Source organism: Phycodurus eques, chromosome 14 (assembly GCF_024500275.1).
Source record: "Phycodurus eques isolate BA_2022a chromosome 14, UOR_Pequ_1.1, whole genome shotgun sequence".
Taxonomy (NCBI): domain Eukaryota; kingdom Metazoa; phylum Chordata; class Actinopteri; order Syngnathiformes; family Syngnathidae; genus Phycodurus; species Phycodurus eques.
The window spans coordinates 10,087,025-10,112,847 of record NC_084538.1 but is presented as its reverse complement, the minus strand read 5'-3'; the positions used below and the strand labels follow the sequence as shown (position 1 = coordinate 10,112,847).

The 25,823-nt window shown below is 43.2% G+C and overlaps 1 protein-coding gene across 2 annotated transcripts in view; it reads left to right on the top strand.

Annotated features, from left to right (window-relative positions):
• Window positions 1–25,823, top strand: part of ltk (leukocyte receptor tyrosine kinase) — a 75,870-nt gene that overhangs the window by 18,555 nt on the left and 31,492 nt on the right. For both annotated transcript variants that reach the window (XR_009769841.1, XM_061697192.1), the window contains exons 2-11: window positions 2,449–2,544; window positions 9,184–9,327; window positions 9,526–9,754; window positions 13,698–13,834; window positions 14,175–14,318; window positions 16,874–17,023; window positions 19,758–19,858; window positions 19,939–20,099; window positions 23,219–23,313; window positions 25,560–25,631. Coding sequence is in view for 1 of the 2 variants with exons in the window: in XM_061697192.1 (XP_061553176.1) it covers window positions 2,449–2,544; window positions 9,184–9,327; window positions 9,526–9,754; window positions 13,698–13,834; window positions 14,175–14,318; window positions 16,874–17,023; window positions 19,758–19,858; window positions 19,939–20,099; window positions 23,219–23,313; window positions 25,560–25,631 (1,329 nt within the window). In the remaining variant the exon portion in view is untranslated. The remainder of the gene's footprint in view (window positions 1–2,448; window positions 2,545–9,183; window positions 9,328–9,525; window positions 9,755–13,697; window positions 13,835–14,174; window positions 14,319–16,873; window positions 17,024–19,757; window positions 19,859–19,938; window positions 20,100–23,218; window positions 23,314–25,559; window positions 25,632–25,823) is intronic.

The following is a 25,823-nucleotide window of genomic DNA, read 5'->3' as shown; positions in this document are numbered from 1 at the left end:
AAATGTGGTTCAGCTGAATGGCTCAAACCAGTGTGATTATTTCCTTAACTTTTTCCATTTCACGTTTTCTGAAGGCAAAGCAGAAGATCAGCGGGTGGTAGTGGGAGCAAGTTGTTTGGGATTTTAGGGGGATTCCAGATGCCATTCAATGTTAATAATAACCCATAAGTGTTTTATGATATGCAGTATTTATATTTAATGAATGCCCCTCTTTTTTATTTCTTTTTAAAACAATGACATCGTGCTTTTTGGATTCAGAAGGCTCCATAGCTCATTTTATTCTACATCCATAACTACCATTTAATAGCTTAACCCCCTTGTTAGCTCTCTGGCTGCTTTTATTAAATAATTTCATTAGACATGCTTGCCCCTTTTGCCCTTGCCCCTGGGGTGTCTTCGCACAGTAACGAGACTGTTCAGAGGCAGTAGCAAGGGCTTATGTTGCAGTCAACTACAGCGATGCCATTGTCGTCTTCATGGTTTGCCAGTCACGCTCCTTAAATGTCAACCATATCACGTGCGGCGTCCAGTCTTCCGTCAACTCGTCCTCAACCTTCCAAGCAACATGATGTTTAGAACAATAAAGCCTCACTGAATTGTATACTATCAAGTTTATACGCTTATGTCAGCTGTTTATGAGAGTTTCTGGGGATTTATAACTCCAATGAATGGCCCGGAAAATTGGTGACAACCAACACATTTATGCCATAAATAATTATCCACCTTACCAAAAAAATCATTTCTGTGGTGAATGGAATTGGATTTGTATGAACCTTGATGTACCACTGCATGGTCAGAATATATTATAGTCTTATTACTAGGGCTGAGTATTGTTAAGAAGCTCACGATTCAATTCAATTTCGATTCTTTAGGTTGCGCTTCAATTCGATTGATTCTTTCAATTCGATTTGATATTGATTTAAAAGCGTTGATGCTGATTCAGTAAAAAGTGAAAATAATTAGAGTACCTATTGACATTTATTAAAAACATATTTTCATGCTAATGTGAACAACACCAATTACTACTTTCGTATTAGCCAGGGCTTCGGTGCATCTGAAGCAGTGACAGAAAGAGCACTGAAAGAGCACAAAATACGTGAATAGGAGAGCTTTTCAGAGAATAGCTGAGGATAGGAGTGAGATACACCCCTGCCCGCTTTGCTCTAGAAGAGGCTCATTAGAGTAGAACATCTCTATAGCAGCTGACCAAGGCCTCTGGCAGATGGGTGCTATCGCTGGCACCATGGCCAGGTGCTTAAGTCAGTTGCTGAGAGCCTCGTGGTATTACTGTAAAATAGGCTTCTGTTATGGGCTTGCTTTAGTTTGTGTTATTTTGTGTTGTGGGAAGGTTAACTAATGCTAGCTAGAAGCAAGCATTCAACCCATCTGGTAGGTCGCTATTGTAGTTCATATACGTAGTTAGCTAACTGGGGGGCACAAGGGGCGTCCAGACTTATTGTCAGAGGGGCACTGACCCCTGTAACTGCTGGGAGAGAGTCCACGATGCTGTGAGACCCAATGAACTCCAGGATACATCACAGATGAAGCTTTCCAGTGCATCCAGGAGATGTTGCTCCACTAACATATTTGAGATTTTTTATTTTTTTTACATTTCAACTGAATCTGATTAATTTGATATCACGCTGCATTTGATAAGAAAGGCAACGTGAAGGTGATGATGCAAACTCATGTAATTGGTTCCATGATTTTCTCCCTGGTAAACTGCAATCCTGACTTGTTTACAATGATCACTAATTCATTATCATATCCGACAGTAGGCCAGCGAACTGTTAGATTAAGATTCTGTTTAAGTTTGAAGATGCATGCATGGAATTGGTGTAATTTAACCCTTGAGCTACAGGGTCATAGCGAGGCGAGCTGTTAACTTGTTTTACCAAATATACTTTTTTAACTATCCATCCATCCATCCATCCATCCATTTTCTGAGCCACTTCTCCTCACTAGGGTCACAGGCGTGCTGCAGCTATCATCGGGCAGGAGACGGGGAACACCCTGAACTGGTTGCCAGCCAATCGCAGGGCACATATAAACAAACAACCATTCGCACTCACATTCACACCTACGGGCAATTTAGAGTCTCCAATTCATGCATGTTTTTGGGATGTGGGAGGAAACCGGAGTGCCCGGAGAAGACCCACGCAGGCACGGGGAGAAAATACAAACTCCACACAGGCGGGGCTGGTCCTCAGAACTGTGAGGCTGACGCTCTAACCAGTCGGCCACCGTGTCGCTACTTTTTTAACTAACAAAGTGCAACTACTGGATGTTAAGCTATGCAAAGTACTATGTGCTCATGTCAGGTTTCTTTCACATACAGGTATAGTCATAATGGTTTAGAAAGAGCTCTGACTTCCTTATTTTCTCTCTCTCTCTCTCTCTCTCTCTCTCTCTTTCTCTCTCTCTCTCTCTCTCTGTCTCTCTCCTCAGTCTGCAGTCACTGCCACGGTCTTCTGGACAGTTTTCCGGGGGACGTGTCAGATCAGCTGCTTCCTCGTCACTCTGACTCACAAGAAGACAGTCAATGTAAGAATTATACACCTGAGGACATGCAGACACACACTACTATTCAATTAGTATCACTCTTGTCTTTTGTCACAGTCAGAGATGCTGGCATGGATTTGGGGCTCTGTGGGGAAAAAAAGAAATCACTTTGGTCTCCTTCACTTAAATGCCAAGAATTTCAAATATATTTTTTGAGGGCCCCTGTCTGTCGTAGACCTTTTGTCGAATTGTCTTCACTTTTCTCCCCCTTACCGTGTCCCTAGTCATAATTGTCTATGTAGAGTTTAAGTTAAGCGGGGTATGCACAAACAGTTTTTTAACATATGAACCTCTTTTATTAGAGAGAGAGAGAGAGAGAGAGAGAGAGAGAGAGAGAGAGAAACCATACATGACAAGGGAAAAAAAATTTGTACTGTAATGTCTGTTACTGCTCTTAAAGTGTGTGGTGTATTCAAGATATGCCACACGGCACACTACACACATATCGCCACTGACGATGCGAGTCCCATCCCTTCCTTAAACCAAATTTCTAACTAGCATTTCTAACTAGGCTAACTGTTTGTTGGTAACTACATTGCAGTTGCAAACTCTCCTTGTGTCATGGGTGTGTGTTCCGGTTGTTGTTTTCCCCCTGTCTCGTGCACACCCGCTCCTGAGAGTATCTTCACCACCTGTGCCTCATTCACCCTAATTACCTCTTGCATTTAACCTCGTGTCTCATTCTTTCTAGTTGCCAGTTCGTTGTACCTTGTCGTTGCGTTCCAGCATTCCTTGTTTCCACATCACAGACTCACAGTAAGACTAGACCCTGTTCCGATTATCGACCTCGCCTTTTTCCCTCACGTTTTTGGATACTGTTGCCTTTTTTTTGATTGCCTGCCTGTGTACCGACCTCTGCCCGTATATTAAACCTCTCTTTTTGAAACTGTCCATTTGTTTTGGAGTCGTGAATTTTTGGGTCCTATCCTCTGTTCCGTTCATGACAGAATGAACTGGCCATAACATGGACCCAGCAGACTCAGACCCGGTGCGCAAAGCCCTTCAAGCACAGGGTCAACGACTCTCGAAGCAGGATGAGCAGCTTGCTTCCCTCCACCTTCATCTAGAGGAACTGTCAGAGCATCTGGACACTATGATGAGACCGGTGGCCTCACAGTTTGAAGTTCTTATGAAAATGATTCAGAAAAAGGAACCAGTTGGTACAACAGCCGATAGAGCCACTGTACCAATGTTTTCATGTGAAGCAGTTACCATGCAACCACCTGCCACCTCCGCTGCTGTCTGCCCACAGCTCCCTCGACCGGAGAGGTTCTCTGGAGATTCTGGGAATATTAAACCGTTCATCACTCAATGTGAACTCCACTTTGAGCTCCAGGCAGCTGCCTTCCCCACCGAGCGGGCAAATATCGCTTTCGTCTTTTCCCACCTGACTGGTCGTGCGGAGGTGTGGGCTACTGCTGAATGGAGCCGCAATTCCGCCGCACGTCATTCGTGGGCTTTTTTCGTAATGACTATGGAGTAAATTTTTCCGTTTTCCACACCAGATCGTGAGGCAGCTCGCTCCCTTGTCACCTTACAAAAAGGCAAGTGCAGGGTTTCAGACTACGCGATTGAGTTTCGCATTCTAGCAGCTGAGAGTCAGTGGAATAATAGGGCACTGCTCGATGCATTTTTTCAAGGACTATCCCCCGCCGTCAAGGATCATTTGGTCCCGCTAGACCTGCCGACCGACTTGGACACTCTCATCGCTCTCGCCGTAAAAATCGACGAGGCTTTTGGATCGCAAGCTGGACTGAGATCGGTGGAGGGCTGCGTCACCGCGCACTTGAAGGACGAGGCTCAGTGACCGTCCAAACCAAGGCAGATCCCCTGTTTCTGGTCTCAATCCACTGGCTAGCGTCACCACAGATGAACCCATCCAACTGGGCAGGTTCCGTCTCTCCCCTGAGGAACGTCAACGCCGGCTAAGGGAAGGGCGGTGCTTCTACTGCGTGCAGTTGAGTCATTCCGTGAGTAACTGTCACGTCAAGGTTGCCGGTGCCGGTAGCAAGGGCACGGGAGCGGTGAGTCTAAATTTCATTAAGGAAGACCCTACCCGGGTTCTTCCTAAAGTGACACTATGCTCTCCTGATCAAGAAATGTATACACCTGTATTAATTGACTCTGGTTCTGATGCAAACTTACTCAACTCCCTCCTCGTTAGACGGATGCACCTTCGAACCTTTCAAATACAACGCCACCGCAAAACCTATTCTGCAGACGGCAGTTTTATGGGCAAGATCACTCACCGCACCCAGACACTCACTTTGACATTTCCTGATTCTCACTAGGAACGCATTAGTTTCCATGTTTTTGACGCCATGAATTATGACCTTATTTTAGGGAACCCATGGTTGAAATTACATAACCCCCACATTGACTGGTCCTCTGGGCAGGTTATGTCATGGGGTAGCAATTGCGCCCAGAACTGTTTCAAGCCTCCATGTGATGTTCAGGGCTATGTTTCAAATGACAATCCACAGACCCCATCTGGGGATCCTGACTTATCCCAAATGCCCACCTGTTACCAGGATATTAAAGACGTTTTTTCAAAGTCCAAGGCCAAATCCCTTCCGCCCCACAGACCTTATGACTGTGCAGTTGACTTGCTGCCTGGAGCCACACCTCCACGAGGGAGGTTGTTCTCTCTTTCAGGGCCGGAACACAAGGCTATGAAGGATTATGTGGATGAATCACTGGCAGCAGGGATTATTCGCCCATCTTCATCCCCTACGGGAGCCGGATTTTTCTTTGTGGACAAGAAGGACAAGACTTTGCGACCCTGTATCGATTACCGGGGTCTCAACGACATAACTGTGAAAAACAGGTACCCTCTTCCTCTCATCTCCACCGCCTTTAAATTCCTGGAGGGAGCCAAGGTTTTCACCAAACTAGACTTAAGAAATATCATCTAGTCAGGATAAGGGAGGGGGATGAATGGAAAACTGCATTCAACACACCAACGGGACATTACGAGTATTTGGTGATGCCTTTTGGACTAACTAAGGCTCCAGCTGTTTTCCAGAACTTTGTCAATGATGTCCTGCGTGACATGTTGTACGTTTTTGTATATTTGGACGATATTTTGATATTCTCCCCGGATGAGGAGACTCACATCATTCATGTCCGCTCTGTGTTGCAGCAGTTACTGCAGAATGAACTATATGTCAAGGCTGAGAAATGTGAGTTCCACAAGGCGTTCGTTTCTTTTCTGGGGTTCGTACTGGCTCCAGGTGAAATCAAAATGGAACCTTGCAAAGTTGATGGCGTGACTAATTGGCCCACTCCCACCTCACGCAAAGACGTACAAAGGTTCTTAGGGTTTGCTAATTTCTACAGAAAGTTCATGAGAAATTTCAGTTCTATAGCCTCGCCTTTGCATGATCTTACCTCGCCACACAGACCTTTTGCATGGAACCCGCTTTGTCAGTCAGCTTTTCCGAAACTTAAATTGAGCTTTACCTCCGCTCCCATCCTCACTATGCCAGATCTCAAACAGCAGTTTGTGGTAGAAGTCGATGCGTCTGATGCCGGTATAGGAGCAGTGCTCTCCCAGAATGTCTCAAGGATGGTAAATTACATCCTTGTACTTATCTCTCCAAAAAACTGACCCCAGCCGAGAGAAATTATGACATTGGTGACCGTGAACTGCTGGCAGTCAAGGTGGCTTTGCTAGAGAGGGGCACATACTCCGTTTTTACTGTGGACAGATCACAAGAACCTGGAATATCTTAAATCTGATAAGAGATTAAATGCGAGGCAGGCTAGATGGGCTCTGTTTTTCACTAGATTCAAATTCACGTTATCCTACCGACCTGGTTCTAAAATTGGTAAGCCACATGCTTTATCGTGCATTTTCTGCACAGAGAATTCTTTGTCCAACCCTAAAACCATTTTGCCCAAGTCATGTTTCGTTTCTTCTTTTGTTTGGGACATTGAGACTGCGGTAAAGTAGGCTCTGAAGAACATTTTTAGCTCTGAAAATTGCCCTGAAAACAGGCTTTATGTGGTTCCGACCTTAAGAGGAAGAGTCATCCACTGGGCTCACACTAACCAGACTGTATGTCACCCAGGCATTGCCAAGACTCAATCTGTGGTCGAACAGCGCTTTTGGTGGCCCAATGTTAGAAGGGATGTTACCAATTATGTCAATGCTTGCCAGGTATGTGCTGCAAACAAGTCCTCTCGTAGCCGTCCTTCTGGGGAGTTGTGACCCCTGCCAATAGCACAACGTCCTTGGTCAGACATCTCCGTAGACCTTGTGACGGGATTACCGGCTTCGAAAGGAAATGCCACCATTCTCACAGTCGTATACAGGTTCTCTAAAATGGCACACTTCATTGCACTCCCGAAACTCCCCTCAGCTAAAGACACTGCCGAGTTAATGATACACCAGGTATTCAAGTTCCATGGTTTCCCCAAAAATGTGGTAGTCGATAGGGGTGCCCAATTCATTTCGCAATTTTAGAAGGAGTTTTGCAATCTCATAGGTGCTACCGTCAGTCTGTCATCTGGGTTTCACCCTGAAACCAACGGAAAAACCGAGAGGCTGAACCAGGACCTGGAGACTGGGCTCCAATGTCTCGCTTCACAGGAGCCACGATCCTGGTCTCAGAAACTGGTTTGGGTCGAATTCTCTCACAATTCCCTCCCCTCTGCATCCACTGGTCTATCGCCTTTTCACATTGTGCATAGTTACCAAGCATCTCTATTTCCTGCCATAGCCCCAGAGTCCACAGTTCCAGCGGCATTGACCTTGGTGAAACGTTGCAGGAGGACCTGGGAGCGAGCCCGCCAGATGCTGCTGCGCCAGGGACGGTCCTACAAAAATTAACCCTTGCATTTAAATTTGTGTCTCATTCTTTCTAGTCGCCAGTTTGTTGTACCTTGTCATCACATTCCAGCATTCCTTGTTTCCACGTCACAGACTCACAGTAAGACTAAACCCTGTTCCGATTATCGACCTCGCCTTTTTGCCTCACGTTATTGGATACTGTTGCCTTTTTTGGATTGCCTGCCTGTGTACCGACCTGCCCGTATATTAAACCTCTCTTTTTGAAACTGTCCAGTTGTGCATTTGTGGGTCCTATCCTCTGTTACATTCATGACACCTTGTCATTTTTAGTGTGGTGAATAACTTTGGAGACATGTTATTGTAGTCAGTTCAATTTCATCAACGGGTGGGGGGTGGCGAGCGTGGTGGTGGGGAGTGTAAATTTTGAGGGGGGCCACGTGGGTAGCCAAGCCCAGTGCTGGGGGGGGGGCATTGCCACTACCGCTCAATTGGTCCCATCCATCCATCCATTTTCCAAGCCGCTCATCCTCACAAGGGTTGCGGGCGTATTGGAGCCTATCCCAGCTATCTTCGGGCAGGAGGCGGGGTACACCCTGAACTGGTTGCTAGCCGATTGCAGGGCACACATAAACCATTCATACTCACATTCACACCTCGGGGCAATTTAGAGACTTCAATTAACCTATCATGCATGTTTTTGGGATGTGGGAGGAAACCGGAGTGCCCGGAGAAAACCCACGCAGGCACGGGGAGAACATGCAAACTCTTTATTTACAGTATATATTACAAATAATGTATCATTGTTCATCTATCTATGCTACCGAAGTAGTGACAGGCAGAAGAAATAAAGGCTCTTCCACTTACATAACTAATCCATGTATCCATTACTTGCGACATTTTTGTTTGGTGGTGTGCTGTTAAATTTTTCTGATGTAAATTATGTGCCTTGGCTCTATAAGGGTGGGGAAACACTGCATTAAATGCTGTTCAAAAGACAGTTGACAGTTTCATTTAAGATAACCTTATGGGATTCCAGTTTTGTTTGTTTTTTTATGGTTCATCTACAGTATATCAAAAAGAATTAGAGAGTGCCTGGTGGGCCACTTTCTAGTTTGTCAGTGAATAATGCATGAATCTAGTTATTAATGAAAACATCTAAATACAGTAGTCCATTCAAAGAAAAACTACAAGAGAAAAAAAGGCTGCATGTTGCATCAGAAGGCAATATAACACTTTAGCACAGATGAAGAAACCTGACTGTTTTCAGTCCTTTGTGAGCAAAGCGTTGGCTGTAATTAAATCATGAAGGAAATCATTTTTTAAAAAAAGAAAAACTTTCATAATGGACCTTGCGCTCGGATTATCCCCGCAGGGAATCGGTTTGCCAAATTAACTGAAGTGCCAGTTTCCTCTCCAGTCGTCATATGACATGCTTGTATGCATCTAACATGGGCACACACACACACAATCACTCAACATGAACAGAGTGCCTTGTCTGTCTGTTACGTTTTTTTATTTTATTGAAAGGAATTTAAGAGCATGACCCCAGGGAAGCGCTTAGTGCTCAGTTGGTAATTATTTAACATTCAGTATATTTCCTGCTAATAAAATGTTTCGTGTACATTTGTTTTGCAGTCTTGAACTCAAGGTGATTCTTAACTCCCCCCCCCCCACCCCCCCTTTTTTATGACAAATAACATGTTGGTAAATATTGTGTTTGAGTATTTGTGCATACATGCATTTAGGTTGTAGAAACTTGTTAAATTGATGCAGGATTTGCTCATTTTGAACAAGAAGCCAAATTATATGTGCTTCTCATCTTGCAGTTTTCTCCTGTGATTTCGAGTCGCCGTGTCTCTGGACTTTATCAAATCACAGTCAGCAAAGTGACTGGTTGGCAGTGTCTGCACGGGAAACGCAGCGAGCAGGTTGGATGCCTGAGGCGGACCACTCGGAGGGGAGCTCTGATGGTGAGAATCTCACCACTCCATGCTTAACAACATCAAATATTCATAGGGGAAGATCTTGCAGTTTTTAATCAGGGCCCTTTGTCTTTGATATACAATTCTGCTGTTTCTTTTCAAGTGTGTATCAAACCGTTTCGGTGACAGGGTTGTGAAACAACTTTATATCAGCCGTTTAATGTCAAACTTTGTTTTTTCTTGAAGGACACTTTCTTCTTCTAAGCCCCTCCCCTGGTGCCGAGGCTTCTAGGCGATGCGAGTATCAGTTAACGAGCCCGATCATGCCCAGATGTGACCACCAGTGTGTTTTGCATCTGGCCCTGTATGAGACATCACCATCAGCAGGGGATCTCACAGTCCTGATCAAGCCACTTTACTCCAGTTCCTTTGTTGACGCCGTTGTGTTCAAGACTGAGAGAAGAGAGGACCCCAGGTCAGCAAACACACGAAACAATGGAGTGTTTTTATATGACTGAAATCAGAATCATCTTTATTTGCCAAGTATGTCAAAAAGTTTTTGTCCCCGGTAGTTGGAGCTGCTCTAGTACGACAACAGACAGAGAATACTTTTGAGACGTAAATAAAAAAAATAAATAAAAAAAAAACAGTCAATGAGCAATAAAAGGTTAACAGTAATGTGGTCATTCCGGAACAATTATTTCTAAATTTTATTATTATTGTTATTATTTTTTGGGTAATGCGCCAAGAGGGTTTCTATGTTGTCCCCAGGGTTGTTCTTTCTCAGGGTTTTCCAGTTTTCTCTCTTCACTCCCAAAACACGCATGTTACATTCATTAAAAACTCTAAATTGTCCAATGTTATGAATTTGGGTGTGAATGGTTATGGGCGAATTGGTAGGACTGTGAACATATAACGTTCAAAAAATTAGATGCGTGGCAACATCAATGCCCCAAAAACACAGGCAGCTTCGGAAGTCTCCAAATTTGCGGGAGACAGGACAGCGATATGAAAATGAACCCTGACAAAATGCTGCCTTGTTGAAAGGGGCTATACTGTTGCTAGGCAGAATTTGTGTGGCGCAATCCTGTTTGTTCCATGGCCAAGGGGGAAAAAAATGCCCCTACTTCCCACAACTACTTTAGTTTTTGAATGCAGATGGGAATTGTGCAAAACAAATTACACACATTACTCCAAAACAATTTATTTTATTGGTTTATCTTAGAATTCTAAAATTAAATGACGGCTCTGTACTAAATAGAAAATGTGGGTTACAGCGAAATACCCCCACTGCCAATATTGCACTATGCAAATATTCCCTGTAAAATCTACTGCCAACATTCTGATTACTTGCCCAATATAATGATATTACTCTATATAGGCTGCGAGGGCCGATCAGAAACTGTGGAGAGGCTGGATGCGGCCCACTGGCTGTACATTGAGTACCAGACTAAAATAGTTATGCGCACCCCTGGTTATTATGCTTGGAGGAAGAGAATATCTCATACAGCTCTTGTATTGGGTATCATTAGATTGTGCAAATGGTCATAATGGTGCGGCTGCTCAGTGTAGATAATTATTTAATTAGTGCCTACACCTCCACTGAATGAATTAATGCTTTGCAATTTCCCATGTCACTGATGGTGTAGTGGTGACAGTTCCCACTCAGTGACGGTGTGAATGTGAGTGCGAATGGTTGTCCGTGTCTATATCAGAATCATCTTTATTTTGCCAAGTATGTCCAAAAAAAAAAACACACACAAGGAATTAGTTGGAGCCGCTCTAGTACGACAACCGGTATATATATATATATATATATATATATATATATATATATATGGCGACCGGTCCTCTAGCACTTATATGTGTGTGCCCTGCGACTGACAAGGTGTAGTCTGCCTTTTGCCCAAAGTCAGCTGGCATAGGCTCCAGAGCCCCGCAACCCTAACCAGGATGAGCGGTGTTGGGAATGAATGGATGGATGCAATTTCCCGTGCACCCTGTTAAGAGAATACAATTTTGGATTTAATGCAGTGGAAGGCCATGCAGCTTTTCAGGCCAGAGAAGACCACATGGAGTAATGCCTTTCCGTTTTGTGGTTCTCAAGTATATAGGAAGTAATGTTCCTCCCGGCTTTGTGGAGCAGAATGCACTGTGGGTAAAAAGTCAGTAGTGTTGTTTGGGGAAATAAGAACAGGTATTTGCTATTGATTTAATACTATAGTACAGCCATCTCTAAAAGCATTCCTTTCTCCCGATGTGGACTCTGGAAATGAATTTCTATAATGGCTCTGAACAGAAGAAGGATGGATGGGCATATGCAGTAAGTGTGTATGATGGTGGGATTCTTGTCTTCACTAATGGACTCAACAATCCCTTTGTGCACACAGACACACACCAGGTCAACCCGTCTGTCTATTTTTAGAGATGTGTCACACTGTTGCATGTAGATTAACTATATGCTCGTATTAGCACAAGTGTGGCATGAAAACTGCACATTTAATTGTGATTGTGTACCCATCCTGCTGGCGCTCCTGCTGATAAAGCTGTAAAAGCAGTACTACATTCTACTATTGACGTCAAGGGACAGAAATATTTTTAATTTGTTGTCTGCTTTCATGAAGGACTCCAGAAATCAGGGAATAATTCCTGTCGAAAGGCTGAATACAGAGGATTTGGAGAATTTTAAGTTAAACAATGGCTCTCAAAGATTTTTCAATTATCAAAACAGTTGCCAGTTCATTTGATGATCGATCAGTTGAGGATTAATCGATTAATTGTTACACCTCAAAAACAGATGGACGGAGTGACAACACGAGAAAGATGTTGCTTAACTCAAAATGTCAGAATATTTACGACACAAGTAAAGAACTAACTATAGCTAGCACAACGAAAGGAACATAATGTTGACTGCAAGTCAAAAAAGACAGTATTTACTTGAAAAGCACAGACAAAACAGAATCTAAACTGTCCAAGTTTCTAAGGAACTAAGAAGCAAAATTTTCCGAAAACCACTTACACAAGCGAGCGAAAACGAGAAAGAAAAAAAAAAGAAGCCGTAATACAAAGGAGACAAAGCAAACTAGTACACGATGACCAAAACCCTTGATACAGATAAATGATGGCAAGTAGGCAACAATCCAGCCGGCTTCTGTCTCCTGTTTCTCCTGCGCAAAAGAATCCGGCTGACGATCATGGAGATCAGGTGTGCGCAGGAGGCTCCGCCCATCCACACTACACAGGCGAGTGAGGAAACAAAAAACACAAAACAGCAACAAGACAGATACAAGGATCATGACAGATTTAGTCATTCCTTGACCATTGCAATGTGCAAATCGTCTTCTGTTAAATCTTTCCTTCTTTTTTCATTGCTATGATATGCAGCATATCATTTACTTTTATGACTATTCCAACTTGTTTTTCTACAAACTGCTCTAAACCAAATCTCTGCAAATGTTCTTATTGTTAGCAGCATACCATGCACTGTTGTGACAATCTCTGCATATACTGATCTGTCCAGATTTATTCATTCCTAGCCGTCTGTAAGCAGCATGCTATGTGTTGTCGTGATCATCCCATTCCTCCGTTCATCCATCCATTTTCTGAGCCGCTTATCCTCACGAGGGTCGCGGGAGTGCTGGAGCCTATCCCAGCTATCTTCGGGCAGGAGGAGGGGTACACCCTGAACTGGTTGTCAGCCAATCGCAGGGCACACATATACAAACAACCATTTGCACTCACATTCACACCTACGGGCAATTTAGAGTCTTCAATTAACCTACCATGCATGTTTTTGGGATGTGGGAGGAAACCGGAGTGCCCGGAGAAAACCCACACAGGCACGGGGAGAACATGCAAATGCCACACAGGCGGATCACTACTCGTGATATGCAGCATATCATGCACTGTTTTCCTCCTACAAACAGCTTTTCATCTTCTTGTTTGTTTTTGTGCCTCTGTAGCTGCCTTCCACTTTGAGCGTGTGAATCCAGATTAGTGTCTCTATTTGCACGCAGATTTTTGGTAAATTTTTGCTAAAAAAGAATCCTTCCCAAAAAGCCCCGCTGTGGCCACAGTTAGAGTGGAATGGATTATTTGAGCAGTAATGACATGCACTGCCAGCCTGGCAGCTCCAGTAAATTGTAGTAAAACAATTTAGTAGTAGTCCTGTTGATAGAAGAGTTATTTACTATTGCATGTCATTATACCACATCAGAATTACCACAGTTTAATAATAAATGGTAATCTCACTTTTCTCTGTCTCGACCCAGCCACACACTAAATCTAGGTTCTTTTCAAGGTTATTTTTTTGTCTCTTCCACTGTTGTGTCCTACTTGCTTTTTTCCACTACTCCCTTACTTTATTGGCTTTTGTTTTGATTTTGGGCACTGTAGTTAAAACTCAATTTATTTTGCAGGGCGGAGTGGGAAGCTGTGGAGACTGGAATAGGCCCAGTGGATGAGGCCTTCCAGGTGACTTTGATCTACACCGGATGTGTGCAGGACGGATCCACTGTGGGTCTCGACTCACTGCGCTTCATAAATTGTGAACCGGGTGAGTTCAAAGACTCTAATTTCTATCGTGCTTATCCTCAATATGGTCGCCAGTAAACTGTACAGAATACCCACGCGGAGAATATGCAAAGTTCACACAGCCGAACCGCAGAATCTTGAGGCAGACATGCTAACCACTACCCACATTGCTGCCCAACGTCATAGACTTTTATGTGTTAATATTTAAAGTAAATAAAATGGAAGTTCTCTTTTGCTCAGCATGTTTGACCATATGGAGCAGAACGACAAATCAGGAGATTAATAAATGAAACAAATTTCTTATAAAGTTGTGCTCTAACTGGGATGCATGATTTTCTGTTGTTTTTTTTCCCCTGGCTAAGACGGAGAGGATGAGGTCATCCCACCGGACGTGGACTGCGGCGATAATTTCTACTGTGAACACTCTGAATATTGCATCGACCAAAAACATGTGTGCGATTTCCACACAGACTGCCCTTTAGGAGAGGATGAGGGTTTCATTTGCGGTGAGGATTTATTTGACAGTAATGCATTTTCATGACCTGTTGACAATTCTTGTTAAATTGTTGGGATTTTGATTACAACGAGCAGACGACTCAGAAAGCCAATCAGAATCAGAATCATCTTTATTTGCCAAGTATGTCCAAAAAAACACACAAGGAATTTGTCTCCGCTAATTGGAGCCGCTCTAGTACGACAACAGACAGTCAATTGACAGAGAACACTTTTGATACATAAAGACATTGACAAAAACAGTCACTGAGCAATAAAGGGTTGCTAGTTATCTGGTAATGCCGGTACAAATTTTGTATTTTTTTTTTGACAATTGTACAAAAAGATGCAGAGTCCTCTAGCACTTAGAGCAGTTCGAATGACTAATATAGCAATAGTCCGGTGCAATGACCATGGTGCAAAGGGCACAGAGACTTCAACCGAGTAGTGCGATAATCTGGGAGAATGTTGCAGATACTCCTCAATCAGTGTGCAAATGAAGCATATGCTACTCTGGCATGAGTGGCGAGACTACTACAGTGAGTGCACGAGTAATATATAATTGCCACGACAGAAATGTAAACTCAGACAAAAAAATTGGCAGCATGTTGCAATGGAATTGTAGGTTAACTGTTTAAGAAGTTGATTGCAAGAGGGAAGAAGATGTTGGAATGTCTACTAGTTCTAGTTTGCATTGATCGGTAGTGCCTACCTGAGGGAAGAAGCCTCAAGGCACTCTCTATCCCACAGCAGATTTTATGTAAGGGCGCATGTGGAGACAGGCTTGAGCAACGCGACGTGGAAGGTTGGATGAATCTTTAAGGACTGTGGAAGCTTCAACTGGACGGAAGTGGGATTGGTGATTTTGGTAATTGGGAAAGGGCTAATGAAACGGGGCGTGAGTTTACGGGCTTCAGTTTGAAACAGGAGGTCATGAGAAAAAAGCCAGACAGATTAGCCCACCTTGTATTTGGGCGTCAGGGAGCGATGACGGTCCGTGAGCTGTTTTTGCGTACGCCGGACCGGGCCAACGCCGTTCAGACGTCTTTCCACACTGCCTGGATTCTCCGGAGATGATCATTGACGTATAGACGGTTCTCGAGGAAGCGCTGGAGGACTTGGCGTACATGGACGCAGTGTTTTTCGGGGGAGTGGGAGAAAATGAGGATATCCTTGAGGTATACCAACACGAACCGGTTTAACATGTCGCGGAGGATCGCATTACAGTATGGAGTATAATCCTACAAAACAGCAGGGGGCAGAGTGAAGCTGTTTGTCTTAAGTACTGCTAGTTAAATAACTAAAGTGGAAGGTTTTTTGAGTACTTAGATTGAGCTGTCGCGCAAAGAAGTGTAAGCACACAGTACTGCATCGACAGCTTGTTGTTTTGTTTTACCAGTGTCAGGAGCTGGACCCAAGAGCAGGCAGAGGAAGATGTAATATGATGAGGAAAGGGTATGGATGTGGTCCTAGGTGGGTTGGCAGGCAGTGGCGTGGAATGGTGGAAGGCAGTGGAGAGGACAGGCGTCTGGCTTGGCGACAGGAATGATGTGGATCCGAGACACAGGAGTCAAAAGGGAAATGAGAAATAAAGTGGCTTACGAGAGGGGGGCCGTGGTACTGCTTGAGGTAGCTGCAATACTTTGGCGAGGATTTCCGGGAACAGGCAGGCTTGTATACCGGTGGTGATGAGGCTGATTGGAGACAGGTGCTGAAAACAGAGAGGGGATGGGGGCGAGAGAGAGAGAGAGGACGCAAAGCACCCTCCAGGCTCCAATAATGGAACTGCTGGGTAGTATATGACAGTACCCCCCTCTCAACGGGCGCCTGTTGGCGTCCTGCCAAGCTTCCGCCCGGTGAGCCGCGTAGAAGTTGTCCAAAAGAGTAGGATCGAGGATGACCTTCCGGGAAATCCAAGAACACTCCTCCAGCCTGTACCCTTCCCAGTCGACAAGGTACTGGAACCCCCTGCCCCTAGGCCTCACGTCGAGGATGCGCGACACCATGAAGGCCGGATGGTCTTATTTTTTTAAGGTTGTGTACTTACAGCTAAAACTTGGACAATGTCATTTTTTTTAAATGATTGTGCCCTTATATACAACCACAGTGAATTTGAAACAAAACAATCAAGCTGTGGTAAAATGGCCTCTCGGCGTTCATATAAGAGGTTTCGCAGAAATAGGCTATAGACATTTTTATGCATAGCAGTTGGATTGAACATCACCACAATTTGTAATCCTAGGAAGTAGTCAACGGGCGCCTGCAGTCGAGAGCCCATGGGGACCTCGTCAGTTCAAGCTGAAAGTCAACACAAACAGTCATATCTTGATTATTTTGATTCCATTGCGGTGCTGTATAAACACGATCAGAAAAACTGATTATGCTAAATGCAATAAACATACCAATAATGACGCATCCCCAAAGCATTGCATGTGTCCTAATTCTAAATTTGTGACACACTCTTCGTCTACTGGGAAATTAGAATTCCGAGGGAAGAAGAGAGGGTCTTGATGGCAGCTGTGGTGTCTTGTTTCAATAAGTTCTGACAACAAAATGCTGTCTTACTCAGGTTCAATGCCATTTGGCTCACATTGCTCATTTGAGCAGGATGCTTGCGGTTGGTCCATTTCTAAGCAGCAATCAGCTTGGAAGAGGGTGGCCGGCGATGAGCTGCTGCAGAGAGAAGACATGCAGGGCCTCACACTGAGCAGTACGCCTGGTAAGCAATATGTGTAAAGGGGCACGTTGACATCAGGCCTTCGGTTTACGAAGTTACGACATACGACATTTCGAAGTTATCAACGGCTTACAATGAAATCGTTTATACAGCCACGTAAGAATATGTCAAGCGGCACAAGAAGTCACATTCATTCAGCACCGTATTTACTGTTTTTCATTAGATTGTTCACTATTTATGGCCTAGAATTCATGACTCACTTGATTGTGGATAGATTTCGTAATACAAAATGGTGTAAAACAGTGAAGGAGTGTACTATACAAGCATACATTAATTTACAAAATACAGTAAGCACACAAATGCACCCATTTATCTGAAAATTTCAGTCATGACTTGTTTTAGCAAACAATCTCACACATTGAACCCATTTGTTAGCGCTCTAATTGTGAGCAGGACCCAGGTGCATCAACGGCAGGTTATGATGAAGAGATATTAATTGTTACATTGTCGGTATTGCTCTGGCTGGAGGAGAAGCCTCTTGGTCTGGGGAGGTCGGAGCAATCTGGCTGCGGGGTCGAGCACGATTTGAAGCAGGAACGCAAGGGATGAGAACAAAATGCAAAACAGGGCAGGATAAGTAGTTGGACTGCACACTAGAATATTCAAAGTGGCTGTTTGCAACAAACTCGATGAGTGTTGTCGAGCTGGTTGATGTGGTTGGAGTCCAAGTCCAGCTCAAAGAACATGCAGCCGCTAATTTGTTGGATGAGGTGCAGCTACTGGCTGGTTTCAACACGTCTGTGTCCAAAGCTGCAAATACACACATACGCACACAGGGGAAGGGGTGGAACTCAGGATGCACACATAGCAAGTTTAAGCCTGCTGCACACAAGAGCTATCTGCTGAGCAAAAAGTCATACTGCTCAGCAGATAGCTCGCTGGGTGCGGGTAATTTTTGGGGAGTTTTCTGCCACACAAGGCCTTGAGACAAATATCTAATATGTTTGATATTTTTCGCCCCACAGGTTTTTAGAAGAAATTTAGGCGGTCAATCGAAATGCATCCTCCGTTCACATGATTACACGTACATTCTTTTGAACGTCAGCGAAGGTGACGATTCATCAATAAAATGAGGAGTAACATTGCATCAGTGTATTCAGTTTCATTCATGAAATCTGAAATCGTGAACGGAGAAATCGATTTGTTTAGCCGTCTGAATTTCTGCGCTCACATGTAGCTCAAGTAACGTGCATGCGGTGAGTTTTGTTCCCCCTCGCAAGGCGAAAAATATCAAATGTGTAACATATTCGTCTCAAAGCCTCGTGAAGCAGAAAACTCAGTGAAAATTACGTACACACAGCGGGCTACAGTATCTGCTGAGCAAACAGTCTCAAATGTCTTAATGCTAAGCAGATAGCTCCAGTATGCAATAGGCGGGAGCAGAGCTTGTGGCATAGCTAATTCAATTCTGGTGGGAAAAAATAAAAAAAATTACATATTTAATTAAATAAACTGTTAATCATTTGAGAACATAATGGAAAATCATAAAAATAAAATAAGCATATTCAGAAATTTGATCATCAAGTGAGTCAAAGTCAAGTTAAAGAAGTTAAAATATATGGTGACAAAAGTTATTTATAGTGGCTCGTTCAAAAAACAGAATAATGACTGGACTTTAGGGGTTAGAGTCTCATGACTATTACAACTACTTTTAGTGCGTACATCCCATAACCAAATCTACCACGCACTGTTCAACATGTTCCATTTCAAATAACCAATATTTGTTTGGTCCATTGATAGGGTAGCCACTGTAAGGCTTCATATAGCTGACGTGACTTGATTCCCGGACAATGCCTGGTAGTTAGTTAATCCAGGGTGTATTCTGCAGAAGTCAGCTCGACTTGGCTCCAATTTCCCAGAAATCCCCAACGGGATAAGTGATATAGGAAATGGATTGATGGATACATTAGTGTAGCTTGTATCTCAAGACAGTATCTCCAAACCACTGTGCCGCGGCACATTCATGTACCTTTAGAGATTATCAAGTGTGACTGGGATATTATCCAATTTCTCTTACTTAGTCTGAAGACGATTATTTGTTCACTCTAAATAATGTTTCTTTTCGAGTCTACAGTATCCATGCCAGTGATGTATAGTGACGAGTTGAACAATTAAATACTTCCAATAGATGGCAAAGGGTACAATTAACCATTGTAGCCAACTGTTGCCATTCATACAACAGAAAAATAGCCTTGTGTTCGAAACAGGCCCAGCTTTCACACTGAGTTAGTAAAGTTATGAATAAATTGAGACAAGATTATCATGAGGCGGCACGGTGAACGACTGGTTAGAGCGTCTACCTCACAGTTCTGAGGACCGGGGTTCAATCCCCGGCCCCACCTGTGTGGAGTTTGCATGTTGTCCCTGTGCCTGCGTGGGTTTTCTCCGGGCACTCCGGTTTCCTCCCACATCCCAAAAACATGCATGGTAGGTTAATTGAAGTCTCTAAATTGCCCCTCGGTATGAATGTGAGTGCGAATGGTTGTTTGTTTATGTGTGCCCTGCGATTGGCTGGCAACCATTTCAGGGTGTACCCCGCCTCCTGGCCGATGACAGCTGGGATAGGCTCCAGGACTCCCCGCGACCCTTGTAAGGATAAGCGGCTCGGATTAAAATATGGGCCTTGGCCAAATAAAGGTTGAGAAGGGACAGAAGTGAACCTCCATTTTGAACAGTGCATGACACTTTGTTGTCAATTTTTATTTTCTACCCTTAGGATATTTTTTGTTTCTGGAGATCAGAGAGACACATACCCTGCAACAGGCATTTGTTCAGAGCCAATTTTTCCTTCCTCCTGTCTCAAATAATACTTGCCAGGTACGCTATTCAAACTTTTATTGCCCTGCCATACACTTTAAATGCCAACTGTTTGTTTGAAATGACATTTGTTTGTGCAGATGCGTTTTTCTTTTTACCTGTTTGGCTCCTTCAATGGCTCCTTGTCGGTGGTAATAGAAGAGAACGGGACCTCCACAGCACCACTGATCTGGGAGGGAGATGGTCAGTGGAAGGATGACTGGGAAGATGTTGTCCTGCAGCTGACAGACCTTCATCATGGGTACTTAGAGTAGATTCACACGCCACAGACCTTTATTTGATGCATTGCTCATACTGTGTTGAACACTTATGTGCCTTCCACACAGCTTTAAGTCTTTATGGCACAGATACAAAAACATGCTACAAATATTGGATTTTGGGTCATGTTGACCTGCTCCACTCAAAATGTTCAATATTAGATAGTACATGGTCATTAAAGGATGGACATCAGCGACATTGACTCGAGTAGGTTATTGACCGTAGTGAGTGTTTTTTTTTTAAGCCAATCAGATATCAGATAGCATATCTGTTAGCGGGCCAGTTAGCTAGCCCACGATAACGTCAGAAATTTTCAATCTGCTGATGAGTTGGTTAGAGGAAGCCAAGTTCAACTCGCCAAACATGTCTGTATCAATATGCACACATTAATTTAATAATCAGCATCTCTGGTGAGTATGATATATTTTATTTAAATGGTTTTTGTTTTTGTCATATTGTTAGATAAATACTGATTTGGAACTGCTCAAGTATGTGGCACATTTGAAAGCTGTTATAATACTTTTTTGTATAGCATTGATGGTTTGTACAATTCCAACATGATAGTGGCGGTATTAAGAGGTGTATTAAATCAGAAGTCCCCGCCACTGTTTATTGGTGTGGCCAGTTGGTACGTAATCTGCATTCAAGAAAAGTAGTACTGGTAAGTCAGAAATGTTTGGGTTTTGTCTTGTAATAGTGCAATTGAATCCCACTGAAGTCAATATTCCTTCTTGTAAAGTTGGATAAAAGCAGATGCTGTAGTCTGATGACACAAAACAATGGCAGGGATCAAGTCTTATCAGACCAGACAACGTTTTATTCTTCACTTTTGCTGAGCAAAAATGTAACCTCAATTTCCTCCTCTCACAACGGACAGCATGCCACCGGTGTTGTCTTGTGCTGCTCTAACCCATCTTTAAAGATTTGATACCCTTCGCATTCAGATATGGCGGCACGGTGGACGACTGGTTAGAGCGTCAGCCTCACAGTTCTGAGGACCCAGGTTCAATCCCCGGTCTCGCCCGTGTGGAGTTTGCATGTTCTCCCCGTGCCTGCGTGGGTTTTCTCCGGTTTCCTCCCACATCCCAAAAATATGCATTAATTGGAGACTCTAAATTGCCCGTAGGTGTGGATGTGAGTGCAAATGGTTGTTTGTTTGTATGTGCCCTGCGATTGGCTGGCAACCAGTTCAGGGTGTACCCCGCCTCCTGCCCGATGACAGCTGGGATAGGCTCCAGCACGCCCGCGACCCTAGTGAGAAGCGGCTCAGAAAATGGATGGATGGACATTAAGATATCCTCTTCTACATCCACAGGGAGTGAAACACAATCTTTCATTTTTACAGATGTAGATTTACATTTCAACCACCTGTAGTTGACCCTTGTGAGCATGATCCTTGTTCAGCTGTTTTTTTTTTAACACTTTGAGAAGATATGCGTGGCCAAATGAAGCCATCGGTTTCTCCTCATGACATCTGTCCCTCTTCACTATTTTAAAGTGGTTTTCCCTATAATAGGATAGTCGGTTCTGGCCATTATTAACAGCAACCTCTCATTTGGTCTTGACCCCCCCAAAGTATAAAACATGCTGTGGTGCAACCCCCACTTAAGAAAACTGGCCTCGATCATAGTGTGTTAGTAAATTTTAGACGCATCTCCAAGATACTATTTGTTTAAGAAAATAATTCTGTCATGTCAGTAATTTCTGAACATGCATGATTTTCTGGAGGCCTTCCAATCAAGTTTTAAAATGCTGGGTAGCACAGAGTCCGCTGTTTTCTTTCTCCTGGCAAATGACTCTGAGGATAATGTGTGTTTTGTCCTGCTGGACTTAACTGCAGTATTTGATACTGTGGACAACAATATCTTGGTGGATCAGTTAAGGCACATTGTGGGCATTAATGATAGCACGATGGATGGGTTCAAATCCTACCTTGCAGACAGAACTCCGTGTGTAAACCTTGGTTGTTCTGAGTCCCTCTCTGTTCCGCTGTTTTAAGGCGTTCCACAGGGTTCACTTTTAGGGCCCCCGCTTTTCTCTCTATATTTTGTGTCCCTAGATTCCATCTTGAGAAAGCATGATATTTTCCTTCCATTGCTATTCTGATGAAAGTCACATCCCACTAAAGAAAGATGCTTTCTCCTTAAACCCACTTTTATATTGACTTGAAGACATTAAAGCCTGGATGGCCTCGAACCTTGAAGAAAACAGAAGTGATGGTGTTTGGTTCGAAGTGGCCCTTGGAAACCCACAACTTGGCTAATATGCACTATGACACTATGACTATGTAAAGTTGGGTTTTAAATTGGACATTGACTTAAAACTGGATAATGGATTGGCAAATAGGTGCAGCGATGAAGTCCTTTTATTTAAAACAAATGTTTTTTGTTTTTTTTAAACAGCGGCACTAAAAAAACTAAAACAGTAATGCATGCCTTCATCACACCTCGGCTGGATTACGGTTATGCACTTTACTTTGGAGTCAGCTAGTTCTTCCTCAAACATCTCCAGTTGGTTTAAATTGCTACTGCTCGCCTCTTAACTGGAACACATAAGAGGGAGCACATAACTCCTGTTCTAGCCTCCCTCCATTGGCTGCCTGTACACTTTAAAGTTGATTTTAAGATTATTTTATTTGTTATTAAATCTATAAAAAAGCTTTTCCCCCATTACCTCACTGAGTTGCTCCATCCTTACGCTCCTGCTCGGTGCATCAGGTCAGCTGACCAGCTGCTTGTGAAGGTCCTGAAGTCTCAGCAGAAGCTCAGAGGTGATCAAGCTTTTTCTGTTGCTTGTCCCAAACTATGGAACGAACTTCTAGTGCACATCAGACAAGCCCGCTCACTTTTATTTTTAGCCGCCTCATTTTTATTCCTTGCCCTTGTTTTAAAGTTGTATTGTTTTTATTGCTTTCAACTTTATTATGATTTTATTTTTTTTAATTGTTTTCTGTTTCATGTTTGATTTTTATGTGCAGCACTTAGTTTCAACTGTGGTTGTTTTTTAAAGTCCGCTTTAAATATGGTTGAGTTGATGTAAGAATGTATGATGCAATGATTAGATAACCCTAAGCCTATACATATGGAATGTGTTTTTCTGCAGGTTTCGCATTAAGGTGACAGCTGTTTGGCTCCAGGGCTCCCATGCTGATGTAGCCCTGGATGACATTGCAATCGGTGCAACCTGCTTCGACACAGGTGAAAAGTCATTCAAACCCTCAAATTTTTATCATCAACAAAGCAAAGCAAATTTATTTGTATAGCGCATTTCATACACAACGGAACTCAATGTGCTTTACAGGATTAAAGTACTTAAAAATAGGAGCCCTTTTAATTACTTGACGAAAGCACCTTAAAGCAGTGGTTCTCTAACATTTGGGTCCAGGGACCCCTTAGAGGGGAGTAATTTTTCTAAGGAAACCCTCATAATCCTAACACCAATTCAACATAACTACCATGTGCACCCAAATATTCCATAGGATTTTGTTCCGTTCCAACCTAAATATTCATGCCCTGTTTTATTGAAAGTAACTCATCAAATTGAATCCATCCATCCATCCATCCATTTTCTGAGCCGTTTCTCCTCACTAGGGTTGCAGGCGTGCTGGAGCCTATCGCAGCTATCATCGGGCAGGAGGTGGGGTACATCCTGAACTGGTTGCCAGCCAATCGCAGGGCACATACAAACAAACAACCATTCGCACTCACATTCACACCTATGGGCAATTTAGAGTATTCAATTAACCTTGCACGCATGTTTTTTGGGATGTGGGAGGAAACCGGAGTGCCCAGAGAAAGCCCACGCAGGCATGGGGAGAACATGCAAACTCCACACAGGCGGGGCCGGGGATTGAACCCCGGTCCTCAGAACTGTGAGGCAGACGCTCTAACCAGTCGTTCACCGTGCCGCCTCATCAAATTCCAATTACCAAATTAAATTGTATTAACTTTCATTTTTATTCTTCGTCGCTAACTGACATCTACTGCTTCCACTAACAACATGGCTGCGAACAGAGAGGAGCTAGTTTACAAAAGCATGCTCAGTGTTGCCATTTAATTACTATATGAAGTAAGTTTTCCAACCCCTTTCACAACTATTTTTCAAAAGTGACTAACAAGATTGACCCCCAGCAAGAATCAGACAACATGAGCAGAATCATTTTCACATTGTTTTGCGTATGACAAGAAAAGGCGCATGGTGAAAGGCAATTACGGCATCAATGGCGCTGAACATTTCCAAAGACATGGTGCCCCTTTATATGTTGCCAAAGCAGTGATTTTATTATCATTTTGGAACCTTTTTCCCTGAGGTAAGTGCTTAGAAGCTTAGAAGGTTGCCTTGCCTCACTTGTACAACTCTATATAAGAAAAGAGCATGAGAGAGAGAGGTAATGCTGCAGGATACCAGTTTTATATTATATGTCACAATCCTGTTAGTCATTTGAATCAGACTCAGAATCATCTTTATTTGCCAAGTATGTCCAAAAAAAGCACACAAGCAATTTGTCTCCAGTAGTTGGAGCCGCTCTTGTACAACAACAGACAGTCAATTGACAGAGAACACTTTTGAGACATGAAGACTTTGAAAAAAACAGTCACTGAGCAATAAAGGGTTGCTAGTTTTCTGGTAATGCCGGTACAATTTATTTATTTATTTTTACAATTGTGCAAAAATATGCAGAGTCCTCTAGCACTTAGAGCAGTTTCAATGACTAATATAGCAATAGTCCAGTACAATGACCATTGTGCAAACGGCGTCGAGACTTCAAGGAGTGTATGCAGTTTAAAGTGACTAGTAGCATGATAATCTGGGACAATGTTGATTGTGCAAATGTTGCAGATACTCCTCAGTCAGTGTGCAAGTGGGGCAGATGCTACTCTGGCATGAGTGGCCAGTATTGGTCAACAACAGATATGCAAATAGTGCAACATGGCGAGACTACTACAGTGAGTGCACGAGTATGTATAATTGGCCCGACAGAAATGTGACAACAAACTCAAGACAAAAAAAAAAATGCACCAAAGTGAAGGTAGAGAGGAATAATTGGTTTAGTGTGGTTTTTTTAATTATTATTTTTTTTTATTGATGCACCGATACCCATGTGTATGTAGGTATGCACTATTTTTAAATGATACGACATAATAATCTATTGTAAATTATTTTGTAGATCCCCCCCAAATTATGGCACAGTTCGAGAACCCCTGCTTTATGGGATTGTAATTTTGATGGTGAACACTCCCATGCAACCACTCTTCAGTCAGTTTCCATTCAGTTTGGTGTGGAGCTGCACTGGATTTTACAAAGAGCTATTTCTAATATTTTGACCCTCTGCGGCTTCAAGGGCAGAGTCAATCAATTTAATGTTCCCATTTTCTTTTGGGGGAAAAAGATTCAATCTGTCATTCTTCACTTAACGACACCGTTCCTTCCCGTCTCATCTCAGATCTCAGCTCACTCATGCCGATGGCTGACCTGAGGGATTTCTTTAGCCCCCTCGCTGAGCCTTCATTTTCAGGTGATTTTCCAAAGCGTGTCATTTCTAATCCATTATGAATGAAAAATCTTATTAGCGTGTAATGGATTGTTTAGCTCCCGTGTGTCTCTTGATGCATGAAGCCTCCAAAGGAACTGTTTAGTTAATCCATTCTGCATGAGGATTCATATTCCACGTGCGTCTTGGAAATTTAAAACCACAGAGCAGAACTTT